At 43.7% G+C, this 16,501-nt stretch overlaps 1 protein-coding gene across 1 annotated transcript in view; it reads left to right on the forward strand.

Moving 5' to 3' along the window:
• The window catches only part of LOC116317240 (collagen alpha-1(XIV) chain-like), a 159,299-nt gene that overhangs the window by 116,701 nt on the left and 26,097 nt on the right, over positions 1 to 16,501 (forward strand). The window contains exons 26-34 of the mRNA XM_039605355.1: positions 80 to 219; positions 3,148 to 3,271; positions 5,696 to 5,839; positions 6,009 to 6,173; positions 6,349 to 6,387; positions 9,083 to 9,221; positions 9,477 to 9,619; positions 9,907 to 10,016; positions 15,041 to 15,199. Of these exons, the coding sequence (XP_039461289.1) occupies positions 80 to 219; positions 3,148 to 3,271; positions 5,696 to 5,839; positions 6,009 to 6,173; positions 6,349 to 6,387; positions 9,083 to 9,221; positions 9,477 to 9,619; positions 9,907 to 10,016; positions 15,041 to 15,199 (1,163 nt within the window). The remainder of the gene's footprint in view (positions 1 to 79; positions 220 to 3,147; positions 3,272 to 5,695; positions 5,840 to 6,008; positions 6,174 to 6,348; positions 6,388 to 9,082; positions 9,222 to 9,476; positions 9,620 to 9,906; positions 10,017 to 15,040; positions 15,200 to 16,501) is intronic.

Genomic DNA, 16,501 nt, shown 5'->3' on the forward strand with positions numbered 1-16,501 from the left:
GTGTTGCCTTTGTGAGTCAGCCAGTTGCAGTTGTTGTGTTTACTTCACGTTTTGACGTCTTCTCTGTCTCCTCGTTCAGTCTGTAAAGCTGCCAAAGCAGACTTGGTGTTCCTGGTTGACGGTTCCTGGAGTATCGGAGATGAAAACTTCCTGAAGATCATCCGTTTCCTGTATAGCACCAGTGGAGCTCTGGACCGGATCGGGCCGGAAGGCACACAGGTACCACAGAGGGCGACATGTTAGCCTTTAGCAAGTATAAGCAGTTCTCTGAGAGCTTTGGCGTGTGTTGTTTCTGGTAGCTCTCCAGCTCCACGCTTTGACTGGCAGGTTATTGACAGACATGCCACAGAAATACCAGAAGAACAATGGAAGGTTTTGACTTGACTTGATGGAAAAATGTGCACTTTGCCTGAGGCACAGTAGGCTCCTCGTCCTTATTGTGGATGATGGAGGTTTGCTGCGCGCTGCTTCAGCAGCACAATGAAACAGATCATCAGTGGCAATCAACTGAGTGCTGCAGTGATGGTGTCAGCACTGACTGTGGGTGGGGCCGTCTACAGCCCACTGCACATACCACACCTGTATCTCAAGTTGTGAAGACCAGCCTCACACGATCATACAAAACCCTGTGTGTTGCTGTTTTACATGGATAAATGGAGTTTTATTATTCAAATATTAATTAACCAAAGTGTTTCTCTGTGTTGTCCCTGGAATGATGTTCAAACGGTGTGACGGCTGATTAATCTGATAGCATCTTAGCAGGCTCGAGGTCAGGTGACTGCTCATACGTCAGAGAGCTTTTACATAAACTTATTCGTCCTCTTTATAAACCAACATTTATCTAATTAAGCTCAAACCATGTGGAGATGGGTGCTTGTGTTGTTTGTTTCCTTGAATTTTGAATAAACAGCAGTGACACCAGCAAAGCTGCTCCCCTCTCCATCACTGCTCCTCCTCCACCCTCCACAGTGGGAACCACACATGCACTCAGCAAACCAAAGATTCTAGTTTAATGTCTCATCTTTATGGTCATGATTCTCAGCAGTTCTCTGGACACATTTGTTCTAACCTGCTGCTTTTCTCTTCGCTGATCAGCTCTAAGTCTGGAAACTCTGAACAGGTGAAGGAAATCGAAGACCATTTCACTCATGATGTAGCTGCATGTTTAAATTGGCCTGTTTATGTTTGCCAACACTACCACTGATACATCACAGCTGATTATATGAAATCCATTAAAACGGCGATGAATGCCACCACTGCAAAATCATCTGTGTGGAAAGACTTAAAGAGCATCACTGGCTGCTTCCAGCACTCTGAATTTTCTTCTTACCAGATCAGATTTGATTTATCTTGAGTCATATCTTCAGTATTGTGGGACATGATAGAAGTGAGTAAGACTACCATGTGCATAGAGCAATCTACTGGATAATTACATTGTAAATATCTTTAGGCGTAAAGATTTGATTTCACATGGTTGTTTCTTTGGCCTCACTCGGACCTCTTCATTTAAATGAGCTTCCATCATCTATAGGAGCATCTGATACACTGTAGATGCAAAGAAAAGGGAAACTTTTGGGGACAAACTGGAGAAAGAGAACAAACTATGTTATGCTAATAACATCTGAATTTTTTCTTGTCAGTAATTTACATACAGCAGTTTTCTCCCAGTTTTCCCAGTTGTTCAGATTCTCGGTGTAGCGAATCAGCATTCTTAAAACGCTGTGCCAAGTTTCCTCTAAGCTGCTCTCATTTTGATTTTTTTGTTATTTACAAATAAAGAATGTTCCTGAGTGGACTCCCAGGTGGCCACAGCCCACTTCACTCATGAAACAGCTCATTTCCACGCTCTGTATTACAGCTGCTCGCGTGTCCTTAGTTTATTTGTGCCTCTGTCAGTGTTCCTCTTTCCTCCCCAGCGATGAAGCTCCATTCAGTCACAATGGCATCAAGTAAAAGCTCAGTTTGTCTCAGCTTTACAGAACATTGTACATATTGTCTTTAAATGCCATGATATACTACAGAACAAGCGTATATGTGACAAAGTGAACAAAGCGTTCCAGGTGGAAGAAAACAACAAAAGAGAAGGTAGAATATGAACGTCAGCATGATTTTATGAAGCAGTCTGAACTAAGAGAGAGCTGTGGCTCTTTCTCAGCAAGAACCTGGAGATCGATCAAAGCAAAAGTGTAACTGAAAAAATAAAATCTGCCCTAAAGAGGGTTAAACAGGCTCTCACCAGCAGCTCAAAACACTGCCAGACTGATCCACTGGTACTGGCCAAGTGCTTGCTGAGTGCTCCACCCAACTCATTGATTCCACAGCAAGAAGGAAAGCACCTGAGGCAGCGAGCACCAGCACACAGCCACCCACAGCAGGCCTGCCGGAGCTGCACAAGTGCTGCGTACAAACCAGGAACAGATGGAGAAGGAATAAAATGTTTTGATCTGAAGTTCAAACAAACAAAAAATAATTGCTTAAAAATATATAGTGTCTACTGCAGGCTTATCATCCACCCTCATTATCTTATACTTTATTATTGAAAACAACAATCTATCCTCCATTTTTCATAGTTTTTAAATATAATAATTATTAAAGACCCGTCCAATAATAAACTGATTCATTAGGAATCATTTTGACAGGATAATCGAGGCTCTCGTTGCAGCGGTGACCCTCTTCTCTCGTCTCCATCCTCGGCACCGTTATCCCTCTCTGCTCTTTGTGGTCGTTACAGTCGCTCTGTACCAGCCCAGGCTATGATGCCAACATTCAGCATCACGTGTCATTTCACACAAATCGTCTCACAGAGTTTTGGCCAATGTTCCTTTTAAAACGAAGTGATTTCAGACAGAATCATGGTTTATAGAAGTGTGCAGGAAAATGACCCTTCAGCTCAGCGAAGCTGCGACGTCACTAAACCTGATGCTTTATGGTCTCAGGCTCGGCTTTCAAGTCTTCTTAAATACAAACATGATGTTTACTTTCTAAATGATGATCTCCATGAGTCAAAAAGGAGGATTAAGCGAGATGTGCTTTTCTGGATTCTGTGACGGTGCTTCTTCTCGTAGTCTCGTCCCCTACACCTAACAGTGGCCTAATACTGGACTTTCTCTTTTGGTTTATTAGCTGCATTCATGTGTTTTGTGACAGGTGGCTATTGCCCAGTTCAGTGACGATGCCCGGACAGAGTTTAAGCTGAACTCCTACAGTGACAAGGAGGGTCTGCTGGACGCCATCAACAAGATCTCCTACAAGGGAGGAAACACTAAGACAGGTGAGGACGCGCACAGCATGCAGGCTGCTGCTTTTCTGTGAAAGCGCTGCGCATGAGTCACTGACGCTGGACGAGTGTGCTGCTGGAGTCTGGTAGAGTTTCAGGTTGACAGATGTTGGCGTGTGTGCATGAAGCGATACAGTGCACAAATGTATACAAGCTGTGCGACTGTAACAGATAAAATCCGTCTTTCCCGCGGCAGAAATAATCTCTAAATCTGACAAAGACACCTGGTCGAGACAAATCCACAGTGTAATGTGCACACGCTCAAACACAACTCCCTCGTGGCATTATCAATACTACTGAGCAGGAGGCGACCGCAAACAGAAAATTAAATCAATGTGGAAAAGTGTGTTGTCCTCTCGGCTCTGTGTCAACATACGTGTGTGCAAGTCAAACATCTTCATGCATAGTCTTATTCATGGATAAGTGCTGAGAGTGTGTGTGTGTGTGTGTGTGTGTGTGTGTGTGTCTGTGTGTGTGTAATGAGAGGAAGTCTGTAGGGAAGCAGAGAGGTGTAGTCATTAATCGGTGTTTACAAAGCAGCGCGGGCGGTTTCTCCTACAGGGATGAGACTGGGGAGAATAGATTTGTAACAGTGTCACTGGTGGGGAGGAATTCTCCCACTGCTGATGTCGCGCTGTAAAACACTAATCCTCCGTTCCTCACAGGAAGCAGCAGTTTCTGGGATCCCCACATTGCAATTAGTGCTTTCTGTTGTTCCCAGAGGCCTAGAAAATATCTGATCTCTGGATCTATTAATGACTGTGCAGCAGCCTCACATCCAGACAGGTTCACATGGATATGTTAATGACTCAGTCAACCTGTGGTTTAAGGTGTGGTTCTGAACAAATATAAAGAAAAACATAAAAGTAGCTCAATAGATCGAAGAAATGTCATAATCATTATTTGACTTTATGGGGTTTTTTTTCCATTTATGCACTAAAGACATAAAGTGCATTGCAGTCCCAAAACCTCTTTCCTGATTCTTAAGCAACATGAAGACGTGGTGCCGGGAAACACCAAAGAAGAAGACACAAATGAAGAAACAGGATATAATGGCAATATATAACATAAACACCAATAATAAAACTACTAAAAAAAATAGTCATCTTCATCACCGCTGTCATTGATGTCATCATCATCATCATTTCTCATCATGTTGACATTTGCTTTATTTTAAAATGTATATTAAAGCCTATGAAACAAATATTACGTAATGGAAAAAACCACATGAGTCTGTATGAGTTGAGCATATTTATAAGGCATGAAAAGAACAAAAAAATTAAAACAAACATCTAAATAGTAATATGTGATGGTAACTGTAGGTAGTAATGTGTAAAATGTGATCATAGTTCAAGAGTGTGAGTAAGTCGGGGGTCCCGGGTGTCTGGTGGGTGTCTGAGCCTGCAGCGTGGTGGCTCTGCAGCGTGGGGGGGGGAGGCCCAGCCTTAGATGTTGAGCTGGTCCTCCAGCTGCTGCAGAAACACGAATTCTCTTCACACATTCAGTGAAACTTGTGATGTGAGTTCCCTGGTGGGACGCTCTGATGTAACACTCTGTGATGTTCATGTACATCAGCATGTCATGCATCAATAATCATGTCCTTTCATCACGATTAATGCTACAGTTTGGAGTCAGGTCTTCATCCTGCACTGATGAATAACTAGCATGAAATTTGAAATTAATTGATCATGTTAAGTTTACTTTTTACAAACCCTTAAGCTTCCTTTCTGTCATGTTTTTAATACTTAACGCTGTAAACGGGGATCCTCTGAAGTTTTCATTTTATTTCATAAGCAAACAGTCGGCGTCAAAGGACGAGTAGCAGATCTTCTTTGGAAGGAAAAGCCCACAGCAGCTGTAACTTGATGTTCTCAAGCTGACTGCAAAGGCTGCCACAAAGATTTCACACACAGCAGTTTAACATGGTGCCAGATTAAAACTGTACCACCTCAGTGAAGTGTCAGCACGCAAGGACGCTTCAACTACCGGCGAAAAGTAAAGAGGAAAAACACCTTTGATGCAAGTCGGTGTTTCGGTTCAGTGTCGAATGTCTGATCTCTGATGCAGGCAGGTAAAAACTTAATATGTATTGTTGATAGTGTTGCAGGATTTTCTGAGTTCCTCTCAGAATAATGTCTGCCACACCTGAGACTGCAGCTGAAAATTGATTCATTTTGATTTCCCATCACTGCCAAGTCCGCTGTGACAGACTTGCAGCTCCGCTAATGACTTTTTTAACCAGAACAGATGGTGTGAAGTCAAATCAGCATAATAAAAAAATCCTCTGGTAATAGACATGTTGTTTCAAATAACTCGTCTGCTGCTTCTCAATTGCTGAGAATACGAAGCTAAAAAATTGCTGTAAAAGTAGAATATTTGGAGAGTTGTTGGAGATGGTTGTTCTGTCTGCCCAATCAGGTCGAGCCATCCAACACGTGAAGAAAAACATCTTCACGGAAGAGGCGGGAGCGAGGAGAGGAATCCCCAAAGTCCTCGTGGTGCTCACCGACGGTCGATCTCAGGATGACGTCAACAAAGTCTCCAAAGAGATGCAGATGGAAGGTCAGAACTGTTTCTATGTGAAGCTCTGAAGCAGGCCTAGAGCTGTGGTCTGTGTTACTGAAAGGCCAAACTTTATCTCCCTCTGCCTTTAAAATGTGCAAGAGTCCGCGTTCACAGTTTTCCTGTAGTTGGAGACATGGATCTTTCTCTCTCTGAATTTCCATCAAAGGTTACATCGTGTTTGCCATTGGCTTCGCTGATGCTGACTACGGGGAGCTGGTGAGCATCGCCAGTAAACCCAGTGACAGGCACGTCTTCTTTGTGGATGACCTGGACGCCTTCAAGAAGATCGAAGAGAAGCTGGTGACCTTTGTGTGTGAAGCTGCTACAGCCAGTGAGTGCCTGACCTGACTTTAGAGCTAAATGTAGAGATCCCATTACATTACCTCCACTGGACATTATAGAGTAAATTATACAACACGTGGTGCTTTTTCAATACGTTAATAGAAATGGTTGAATGTGTTGGTTTTTAAATATTTGTCATCAAACTCTCTTTTTGCCTTTCCCAGCGTGTCCGGCTGTACCGATGAGCGGCAGCACGATGCCAGGTAAGAGCTGGAGCGTTACTGCAGCCAGCCTGCTGTGTCCGTGTGTCCATGTGTCTGTGTGTCCATGTGTCTGTGTGTCCCTGTGTCCCTGTGTCTGTGTGTCCGTGTGTCCATGTGTCTGTGTGTCCATGTGTCCGTGTGTCCATGTGTCCGTGTGTCCCTGTGTCCCTGTGTCTGTGTGTCCCTGTGTCCGTGTGTCCGTGTGTCCCTGTGTCCGTGTGTCCGTGTGTCCCTGTGTGTCCGTGTGTCCCTGTGTGTCCGTGTGTCCCTGTGTCCGTGTGTCCCTGTGTGTCCATGTGTCCGTGTGTCCCTGTGTGTCCCTGTGTCCCTGTGTCCGTGTGTCCCTGTGTGTCCGTGTGTCCGTGTGTCCCTGTGTCCGTGTGTCCCTGTGTCCCTGTGTCCGTGTGTCCCTGTGTGTCCCTGTGTCCGTGTGTCCCTGTGTGTCCGTGTGTCCGTGTGTGTCCCTGTGTGTCCCTGTGTCCCTGTGTCCCTGTGTCCCTGTGTGCCCATGTGTCCATGTGTCCCTGTGTCCCTGTGTCCGTGTGTCCGTGTGTCCCTGTGTCCGTGTGTCCCTGTGTGTCCCTGTGTGTCCCTGTGTGTCCCTGTGTCCCTGTGTCCGTGTGTCCGTGTGTCCCTGTGTCCGTGTGTCCCTGTGTCCCTGTGTCCCTGTGTCCGTGTGTCCCTGTGTCCCTGTGTCCCTGTGTGTCCCTGTGTCCCTGTGTGTCCGTGTGTCCCTGTGTCCGTGTGTCCCTGTGTCCCTGTGTCCCTGTGTCCGTGTGTCCCTGTGTCCCTGTGTCCCTGTGTCCGTGTGTCCGTGTGTCCCTGTGTGTCCGTGTGTCCGTGTGTCCCTGTGTCCGTGTGTCCCTGTGTCCGTGTGTCCCTGTGTGTCCCTGTGTCCGTGTGTCCCTGTGTCCCTGTGTCCGTGTGTCCCTGTGTGTCCCTGTGTCCCTGTGTCCGTGTGTCCCTGTGTGTCCGTGTGTCCGTGTGTGTCCCTGTGTGTCCCTGTGTCCCTGTGTCCGTGTGTCCCTGTGTGTCCGTGTGTCCGTGTGTGTCCCTGTGTGTCCCTGTGTCCCTGTGTCCCTGTGTGTCCGTGTGTCCATGTGTCCCTGTGTCCCTGTGTCCGTGTGTCCCTGTGTGTCCGTGTGTCCCTGTGTCCCTGTGTCCCTGTGTGTCCGTGTGTCCCTGTGTCCCTGTGTGTCCCTGTGTGTCCGTGTGTCCCTGTGTCCCTGTGTCCGTGTGTCCCTGTGTGTCCCTGTGTCCCTGTGTCCCTGTGTGTCCGTGTGTCCCTGTGTCCCTGTGTGTCCCTGTGTGTCCGTGTGTCCCTGTGTCCCTGTGTGTCCGTGTGTCCATGTGTCCCTGTGTCCCTGTGTCCGTGTGTCCCTGTGTGTCCGTGTGTCCCTGTGTCCCTGTGTCCCTGTGTGTCCGTGTGTCCCTGTGTCCCTGTGTGTCCCTGTGTGTCCCTGTGTCCCTGTGTCCGTGTGTCCCTGTGTGTCCCTGTGTCCCTGTGTCCCTGTGTGTCCGTGTGTCCCTGTGTCCCTGTGTGTCCCTGTGTGTCCGTGTGTCCCTGTGTCCGTGTGTCCGTGTGTCATGGTCTCAATTATGAGTGTTTACAGAATAACTTCAAATAGGAAGCAGAATATAAATGAAGTGTGAGATGTGGTTTTAATGTGTTTGGACGAACACAATAATGTTAAAGCTGTAACCCTTCATTTCAAACAGTACGGAGAGCCAACACTGCCAACACATTTAAAAACAAATAACTTAAACAGCTGAATATGTTGTTCATCAATAAGTCATTAATCATCGACATATCATTCTTTATTATAATTATATTTTTTAATTTTCAGAATAAGCTGATTCTCTATTTTATTTCTTCTGTATTTTTTCTTTTCATTTTAATTAACTTAAAAAAGTTTTTTTAGTTATTTGTTTTATTTTAATAGCATAATTTTCATATCCTCTTTTTTGTGTGTTATGAATAAATACGAAACCAAATTAAAAGAGAAGTATTTGTTTATGTGACATTTCATGAATAAATAGATTTCTATTGGTTTTTGCTGCATTTATATTAATTAAAGATGCAACAATGCATTGGCTGAATATCAGTAAGGGCCAGTATTTAACACACGGTGTTTACTGTTGACTGACACATCTGTGGTATCACATCAGTTTCTTACTGGGCGAATTTTCCAAAATATTGTGTTGAAGCTCTGAAAGACAGAACAGGGCAGATATGTTTTATAATGACGAGTTCTGACAAACAGCAACAACAGCTGAAGGAAAACATATTAGACTACTTGTTATTCAAACATCATCATCAGGCTCAAGCTTCACAATTGGTCCATGTATATATAATATTATATATATATTGTGTATATATTACTGAGTCACTTTATCATTTCTTTTTAATAACTTTTATTTTTGGCAGTTTTGGCCCTCTATACAGGTGAAATTACACAGCCTGTAGTTATTAGTGTTTATGGACTCTGTTTAAAATAATTGGCCACATCTGTGTATCCTGGTATCACATCTTGTATGTCTGGACCGCTTTCTCTGTAGCTACTATATTTAAATAATATTAAATATTTAAATACTTCATCTAAGCTTTTTTTAACTTGTAGAATTTGCTAAACTGATCAAAGCTGCTTTCCCTGAATCGGTTACAACAGGTTATAATTCCTCCTTGTGTCATCAGGCTTTCGCATGATGGAGCTGTTCGGGCTCGTGGAGAATCGGTACAGCAGCATGTCTGGCGTTTCCATGGTACCCGGCACCTTTAACACGTTCCCCTGTTTCCACCTGCACAGCGACGCGCTGCTGGCACAGCCAACCAGGTACACACGACACAGTCTCCACGCTCTTAAAAATAGCACCTTATTTATTGGAAGCTTCACTGCTGCACCTTGATGGAAAAGACATCATAGCATGTTTTTCAAAGACAGATGAAAGTGCAGCAAATAGCTTCTGGAGAGAGAAGCAAGCTTTGATTTCACCAGCTGAGTATTGACTGCATCCAGAGCCCATAACCCTCATGTTTGACCTAAAAGAGGACGTTTACCCGGCTCTGATGTTTTCACCCTGGCTCACAGGTACATCCATCCTGAGGGGCTGCCTTCTGACTACACCATCACCCTGCTGTTCAGGCTGCTGGCCGACACTCCCGAGGAGCCTTTTGCGCTCTGGGAGATCCTCAACAAGAACAACGAACCTCTAGTGGGAGTCATCCTGGACAGTGAGCTGAGAAACATGTTTATTTGTTTCCACTTTATTTCCAGACTCAAACCTATCAAAATAAATCAGTGAATACAAAATATTCACCTGATGTTAATGAAAGGGAAAGTCGGGTGCAGTACAAGCTGCTGTGTTCTACTTCTGTAAAAACTCGAGTTAAAATTCTGAACATTGGAAAAAATGCATTTGTTTAAGTGAAATTTGAACTAAAGAAGAATGTTGCTTTTTATAAATGTTGTATTTTATTTGTTGATTTTTTTTTTTTAATTAGCTTGTTTCTTCCTGCAGATGGTGGAAAAACTCTGACGTTTTTCAACAACGACTATAAAGGAGAGTTTCAGACAGTCACCTTTGAAGGGCCGGAAATAAAGAAGCTCTTCTTTGGAAACTTCCATAAGGTCAGAATCACACCTGACCTCCGCTGCGTGTTTGAACGCTGCCTGACATGTGGATGATTGATCGTCTGATTGGCTGACAGACTAGAGATTAGTTTGAACTTTAGCCCTACAATATTTACCAAGATCATTTGTAACATAGTTGTTGTACAATCAGCAGAAATAATAGCATCAAGCAAAATACTTTATAAACAATATTAAAAACACAGTAAAGACCAGTGGGAGCTGGGACACTGATGTTGGAGTCTGTCTGTCCTGCATGGTAACATACAGCGTCTGTGGCCTGATAGAAGCACCTTTGATAGCAAGGATCAGTGAGGAAATCCTAACTATATACAGGTGAGGGAGGTCCTGCAGGGTCATTGTGCTGCAGGCTGTAATCACATGTTGAAGGTGCTTTTAGTTTTTTGGGTTGGGTGATCTGAACCAGCTGACAAAAGAAAATGTAAAAACAAATCGAGAGCAGCTAATGCAAAAAATAGTTTTTGATGCATTAAAGTCCAAGAAGGAAAAATTGTAAGTGAAAGTGTTTTTTGCTCGTTTGTTAGCTGATATTAAAGTAATACAGGTTTGGTAATATTTTAGTGAGATTTTAAGTAATGACTTCAGAAAATCAACTCAGAGCAGGTGATCAAACTTGGTGAGAAACTTTCCTTTCTTTAAGTCTTGTTGGTGTTCTTATGCAGCATATTGATAAAAAATATTTTATGAGATATATTTATTTCCTTCTCTGGTTTGTTAACTGACAGTTTCACAGGTTTCTATTGACAAGCTCTGGTCCCTTCCCTCCTTCCCTCCTTGCTCTCATTCTTCTGCCACGCGAGGCCTTGTTGTCGAGCAGTGTGACAGTAGTGGAAGTCCTGACAGGCGCACTGTAGTTGAGTCATGCCCCGAGCCTGAACCTGCTTGCAGTCGTGTTGTGTTTTTGTCGGCGTGTCAGAGCCGAGGGACGCTGACTGATCTGCTGTCTGCGCGCTGTCAGCAGAGCTTTTCCTCCTTACCTTTTCACCTTTTGTTCTGCTTGCTCTGCATGTGTGTGTGCGTCTGCCTCTGCATACATTTTAAATCCTAGACCAGCATCTGCAGCGCCTACCTGACAAGTCTGTGTGACACTTGTATAGGGCTCTGTGATTATGGATCAGAGGACATGAATAATTTGATAGTCAGCTCAGTTTGGCAATTATCCTGCTTTTAAGTACTTTGAAGATTAAAAAAAGTCTCCTGTAACTTCTACTAGTTCAGTTTTTCTTAAACTTCTGTAACTTTTTAACAGTTATTTGACAAACGCAGGATGTGATGTGTTTTAGTTGCTAAAAAACTGACATTTGGAAATATGACTGTGAAAATGTACACTGCACACACTTACTGACAACACACACAAGTGGGCATCCACAGCTTTAAACCTGGTTTACAGTTTACAAAAAAGGTCTTTGTTTAGGTTCTGTTTCTTTAAGGCCGCCCACTTAAAGATCCCTGTCTTCTGATTGGAAGACAGTGTTCATTGATTGAAACTAGTGACTCTGAAATGTGCAGTGCACCAAAGTGGAGTTTGCACCAACGTGGAGTTTGCACCACAGCTGAATAATGTTCATCTCACATGCCGGGACAAATGCCCCTGACATCAACAACAGCTTTCATAACAGCAATGACCTGAAATGACCAAACTTAAAATCCTCTCCTGCAGCCGATGATGTCTGATCACAAACTGAACCCAGCTCTGCTTTACTTCTCTTATTCAGTGATAATAATTATATTTTGTTAGTCAGAATACTTTTGGGGAATGAGATTTTTGTTGTCAGCACATTTTTCAGTGACCTATCAGAAGTGCCTCCAGCTTCTTTTAGCAGCTGTGAAGCTGAGAGTGTAAACTCTGCTGCTGTGAGCTGAGCCAGAACAAAGATAACAATATGAAAGAAATGCGACGCATGAAAGTAACAGCAGCGTTTCTCCAGGTTTACACTGAGCGCTCTGTGTTGTGTTCATTGTCTGAACACAGTGTAGAAAATCACAGTCACATGTGTGATGGTCCTGGGTCTGATGACCGAGTATGTTTTATGTTTTGATTGTTTAACATGCTTTGAGTGTTTCCAGGGTTTAGTCGCTTCCTAAGTTCTTCAGTTCTCTGGTTCCCAGTTCTTAGGTTTCGTTCCTTTGCCGTCCGTGTTTCGTGTGTCACGTCTCTAGTGTAGGTTTTGTTCTGTCTCCATGTTTAATCATCGGTCTTCTAGTCTCTAGTTTTCTGTCACTGTGCCTTCCCTGTGTCCCACGTTTAGTTACTCTTGTCTCCATGTTTCATGTTTCCTCCGATTGCTCTTCTTAGTCATGTCTCCATGTCTCAGGGTCAAGTCTGCATCTCTGTGAAGGTCTCATGGTTCCTTGTCCTGTGTTCAGTGTATTCAGTTTTGTTTCCTCCCCGTCTCGTTATGTCTGATTAGTCGCAGCTGTGTTTCCCTCCTGTTTCCATCCCCTCGTTGTTCCCGTGAGTATTTAAGCCCTGTGTTTTCCTCTGTCCGCCGTTGTGTCGTACATCCTCACTGCCGTGTGTTTACCTCGAGCTCCTGTCTAATTCCTAATTCTCAGTTCCAGGTTTGTTTTCTTGTTGTCTGGTTTGAGTTTTTAGCTTCCCGGTGTTTTAGTTCTTAGTTTCCATGTTCAGGGTTTTGGGGGGTTTTTTGTGAGTTTATTTTATGGAGGATTTCCCAGCCAATAAAGCTGCATGTACAAGTCCTGCGTTTGGGTCCTTCAGTCCTCCACACAGCGTACCACGACAGACACCTCACATACACATCATGTAGCTTAAAGCAGTTTATCCTCTCAGCTTCAACACCAACACACAGCTAGTTGTAATGTAAAGCAGAATATGAGACAATAAATGAATTGTTCCTTTACTACAGTTGCTCTTGTTTTATTATCATCATTATTATTATTAGTATTATTATTATTATGAAGTTAAGGATGTGTAGAAATTCTAGTCTCGTCCTTCCAAATATAAAACTCATGTTCGCGTCAGTGCAGCTCTTTCAGTTGGTTGCTCTTCAGCTCCGGTGACTTCGTTCTCACTTTCTCGCTGTATTAACATTAAATTTAATGTTCAATTCCAAATGCAACACAACATTAACCAGAGTAGACATCAAACTGTCAAAGAACCACAGATTGATTTCTGCAGTGGAAATGAATCTGACTTTTGCAGAAATTAGTAATCTGAATTATTATAATCACTTTTTTTCAACCCATAATTTTGCAGACTATAATTATCTGAGGATGCAAAGCAACGAGAAAAAGTATTTCATCCAACATTAAAATCACACCTAAAAGTAAAAAAGTGTGTTTATCTCCTCTGATCCAGGTTATTACAGGAGCTTTGGAGGCTTCACAGACTGGAAACTTTCATCTCCAGCTGTCAGAGAAAATAGAAACATTTCTCTCCCAACTTCAGCCGGGCGTACGTGTCACAGTTTGATGCAGGCATATAGAACTCAAATTACAGAGCAGACTTTTTTGGTTTACAGCCTGTTTTCTTTATAACGGCATGCGTATGTTTTGCATTTTGAATGTTCGCTCTGCCAGGATAAACATAGACCGTTTTAACAGTTTAATTTGCACTTTTCAAAAGTAGCGAAACACGAACAAACAACCCGAGATGGTCCAAACACGGCTCACGCTGTTCAGCTTCTCTGTAAACCGCATCACTTTTACCAACGCACAACGGTGCACTTACAGATGGAGGTCAGTGGGGTTTCCAGGTGTGTGTTGGTGTGTGTGCATTTGTGTGTACTGCTGCTGTGAAACCAGTAAAGCGCTGACAGCAGCCTGGTGGTGTGCTGCGTTTTTGGAAGAGGAGGGTTAATGGTGTTGAGGAGCCACTCAGAGTAGACAGGCGGCGCTTTATCCGCCTCGCAGTTCAGCTCTCGACTGTCCGTGATGGTGACAGTAATACCTGTGTGTGTGTGTGTGTGTGTGTGTGTGTGTGTGTAATTATAAATAGTGATGTCACTCAGTGAGATAATTTTAGTCTCAGTGCCATCTACTCTGCTGGTTTGTGTCCCAGTTCCAGCTCAGGCTGTGCAGCTGCTGTAACACTGAAGCATTCGCTTAAAACAGCCTTGAAATCACAAAGTTACAGTAAACACTGTTCTGTGGGAACAATGTAATGAGCTCCCTGTGGGGTGTTTTTCCTCTAACATTAAATTAATTGAATGTGGCTTTTTTTAAAAATAACTCCTTGCATTGTTTTATTTCAGCCATATATGCTTCAGCTTTTTTTTAACCATATTAAAACAGTTTATTAGCTGCTGTGGTGCTAATGAAGCAGGAAGCAGATGGAGTGAAATGTGTGTTTTAGTGCACATTTAAATGTAATTTAATAATAATAATAATTTAATTATATAAGTGCTGGAAACTGATACAGTTCAAATTAAAATATAGTTTTAGTAGAACTCTGTGATATTCTGTATCAGGAGACCGTTTCTGTTCTGTGGAGGTTTTTAGCCTCACTTGGTGAAGGTGGGCAGATCAAAAATCCCCTTTAACAGAAAGAAAACGGCTCAGAGAGGGCAGACTCATAACTGAATAACTTCACATGTGAACATGTGTGAAGTAAAAGAGAAGTCGTGCGAGGTCTCCCAGCAGTCTGAGCTATAATTTTAAATCCAGTCTTCAAATGAAACATGAACTATTTATGTGCTTCAGTGTTTGTGTACTGTTGGTGTTCTGTGTTATTCAACACACAGTTACCTGACACTGTGTCCGTGTGCGCTCTGTGTGATGCACCGTACTGACAAACATGAAGAACAGCTCGGTCATGTTGCAGCTTCACAGGAAGAGGGAGCTGTTCTCCTCCTTTCTACAGGCCGAGACGTCTGCACGGCTTCCAAATGCTGCTGATGTTTGTGAGGAGTCATAATCATCAGAGATATTAATAATGATTGCTTCTTTATTACCAGCACTTGTCTTAACACTTGTTGGACCTCTAAAACAAACTTTAAACGAGTGACTGTAATGTAGTCTTTTGTTTTCCTTCTCTGCAGCTTCACCTCGCCATCAGTAAGACGAGCGCCAAAGTGTTCGTTGACTGCAAGATGGTGTCTGAGAAGACCGTCAACGCAGCAGGAAACATCAGCACTGATGGGCTGGAGGTTCTTGGTAAGATGGTCCGCTCCCGAGGGAACAAGGACAACTCTGCACCGGTGAGAGCAGCACGCACACAAAGAAAGTTGCTGGTTTGAGTCCCTGCTCCCTCTAGTCTGCATGTTGAAGTGTCCTTTGGCAAAATACCAAACCCCTGATGAGTCCATGAAAGAGTGAGAGTTGGAAGAAACGCGTTGAGTGCTCAAATATAAGGACCAGTTCACACATCATGGACATTATTCTGCTATGAAAACTAAATATCAGAACCAATTTTTCTGTGTGTTTAGGAGTAAATCTCATTCAGTTACATTTAAGGACCCTGCAGTAAGTCAGAGAAAACCCAAACAATCCGATGACCCCCTATGAGCAGCTTGGTGACAGCTGGAAGGACAAACTCCCTTTAAACAGGAAGAAACCTCCAGCTGAACCCGGCTCACAGTGGGGCGGCCATCTTGGGAGTGAGGGGAGGAAGACGGGACAAAGACGCACTGTGGGAGTGAACCAGAGAATAAAATTCATTACTAATGATTAAATGCAGCTGAACTGAACCATTAGGCTGCTGGAAAAAACTGTATTCTACCCATGTATGAGTTTAGACTGACTTCAGACAGTTGTCTGAGTCATCAGAGTCAGAGTCTGTAGGAATGAGAACAGGCCTACACCCAGGGACAGAGTATGGGTACATGTCATGTTCTCCTCAGATCCAAATCTGCCACTGTCAGCCTTCCTGTGGTTTAATGCACATGTGATACATTGATAACATTCAGTGTTTCACCACATGCATGCTGCACTTTGTTCACTGTTTTTTTCCTCAATCAAAGTTTAGCTCTTTCCTCGAGCAGTTGTATAAATGCAAACAAATCCATTTCTGGCCACTCTCCTCCAGAAATAGCGGCGGCACAGAGGCAGCCCCCGTGTCTGATTGGTTTGATCTCCCTTTGAAGGGAAAACGTGCAAAGCAGACTTTGCTCTGAAGCTGCAAAATTCAACCATTTGTGTCAAATAAGCAGCGTAATTATTTACTTATTTATTTTATTTTCCCCACCAGGCACGGCCGTGTCAGCGCCCAAAACTAAGCAATCAAGTACGGAATTATATTGGTGTTAAAGTGGCAGCGAGATAAGGCGCAGCTTTTCATTTTCACTCACGCAAAATTCGTTGTGCGTGCATTCAGCCTGCCGCTATGATTCAGCAGCCAAACACACAGAGAAGCCCTCACACACACGACACCAGGCGCTGCGACACACTCCCGCTGTCGCAGGCAGCTCTGCTCGCTCACGTCAGTCTGACTTTTGGCAGTTTGGAGGGCGGAGCCCAAAAACTTTGATTGACAGGTTCAGTTTTAAACTCGTATTAAACTG

Source organism: Oreochromis aureus, linkage group 22 (genome assembly GCF_013358895.1).
Source record: "Oreochromis aureus strain Israel breed Guangdong linkage group 22, ZZ_aureus, whole genome shotgun sequence".
Classification (NCBI taxonomy): Eukaryota; Metazoa; Chordata; class Actinopteri; order Cichliformes; family Cichlidae; genus Oreochromis; species Oreochromis aureus.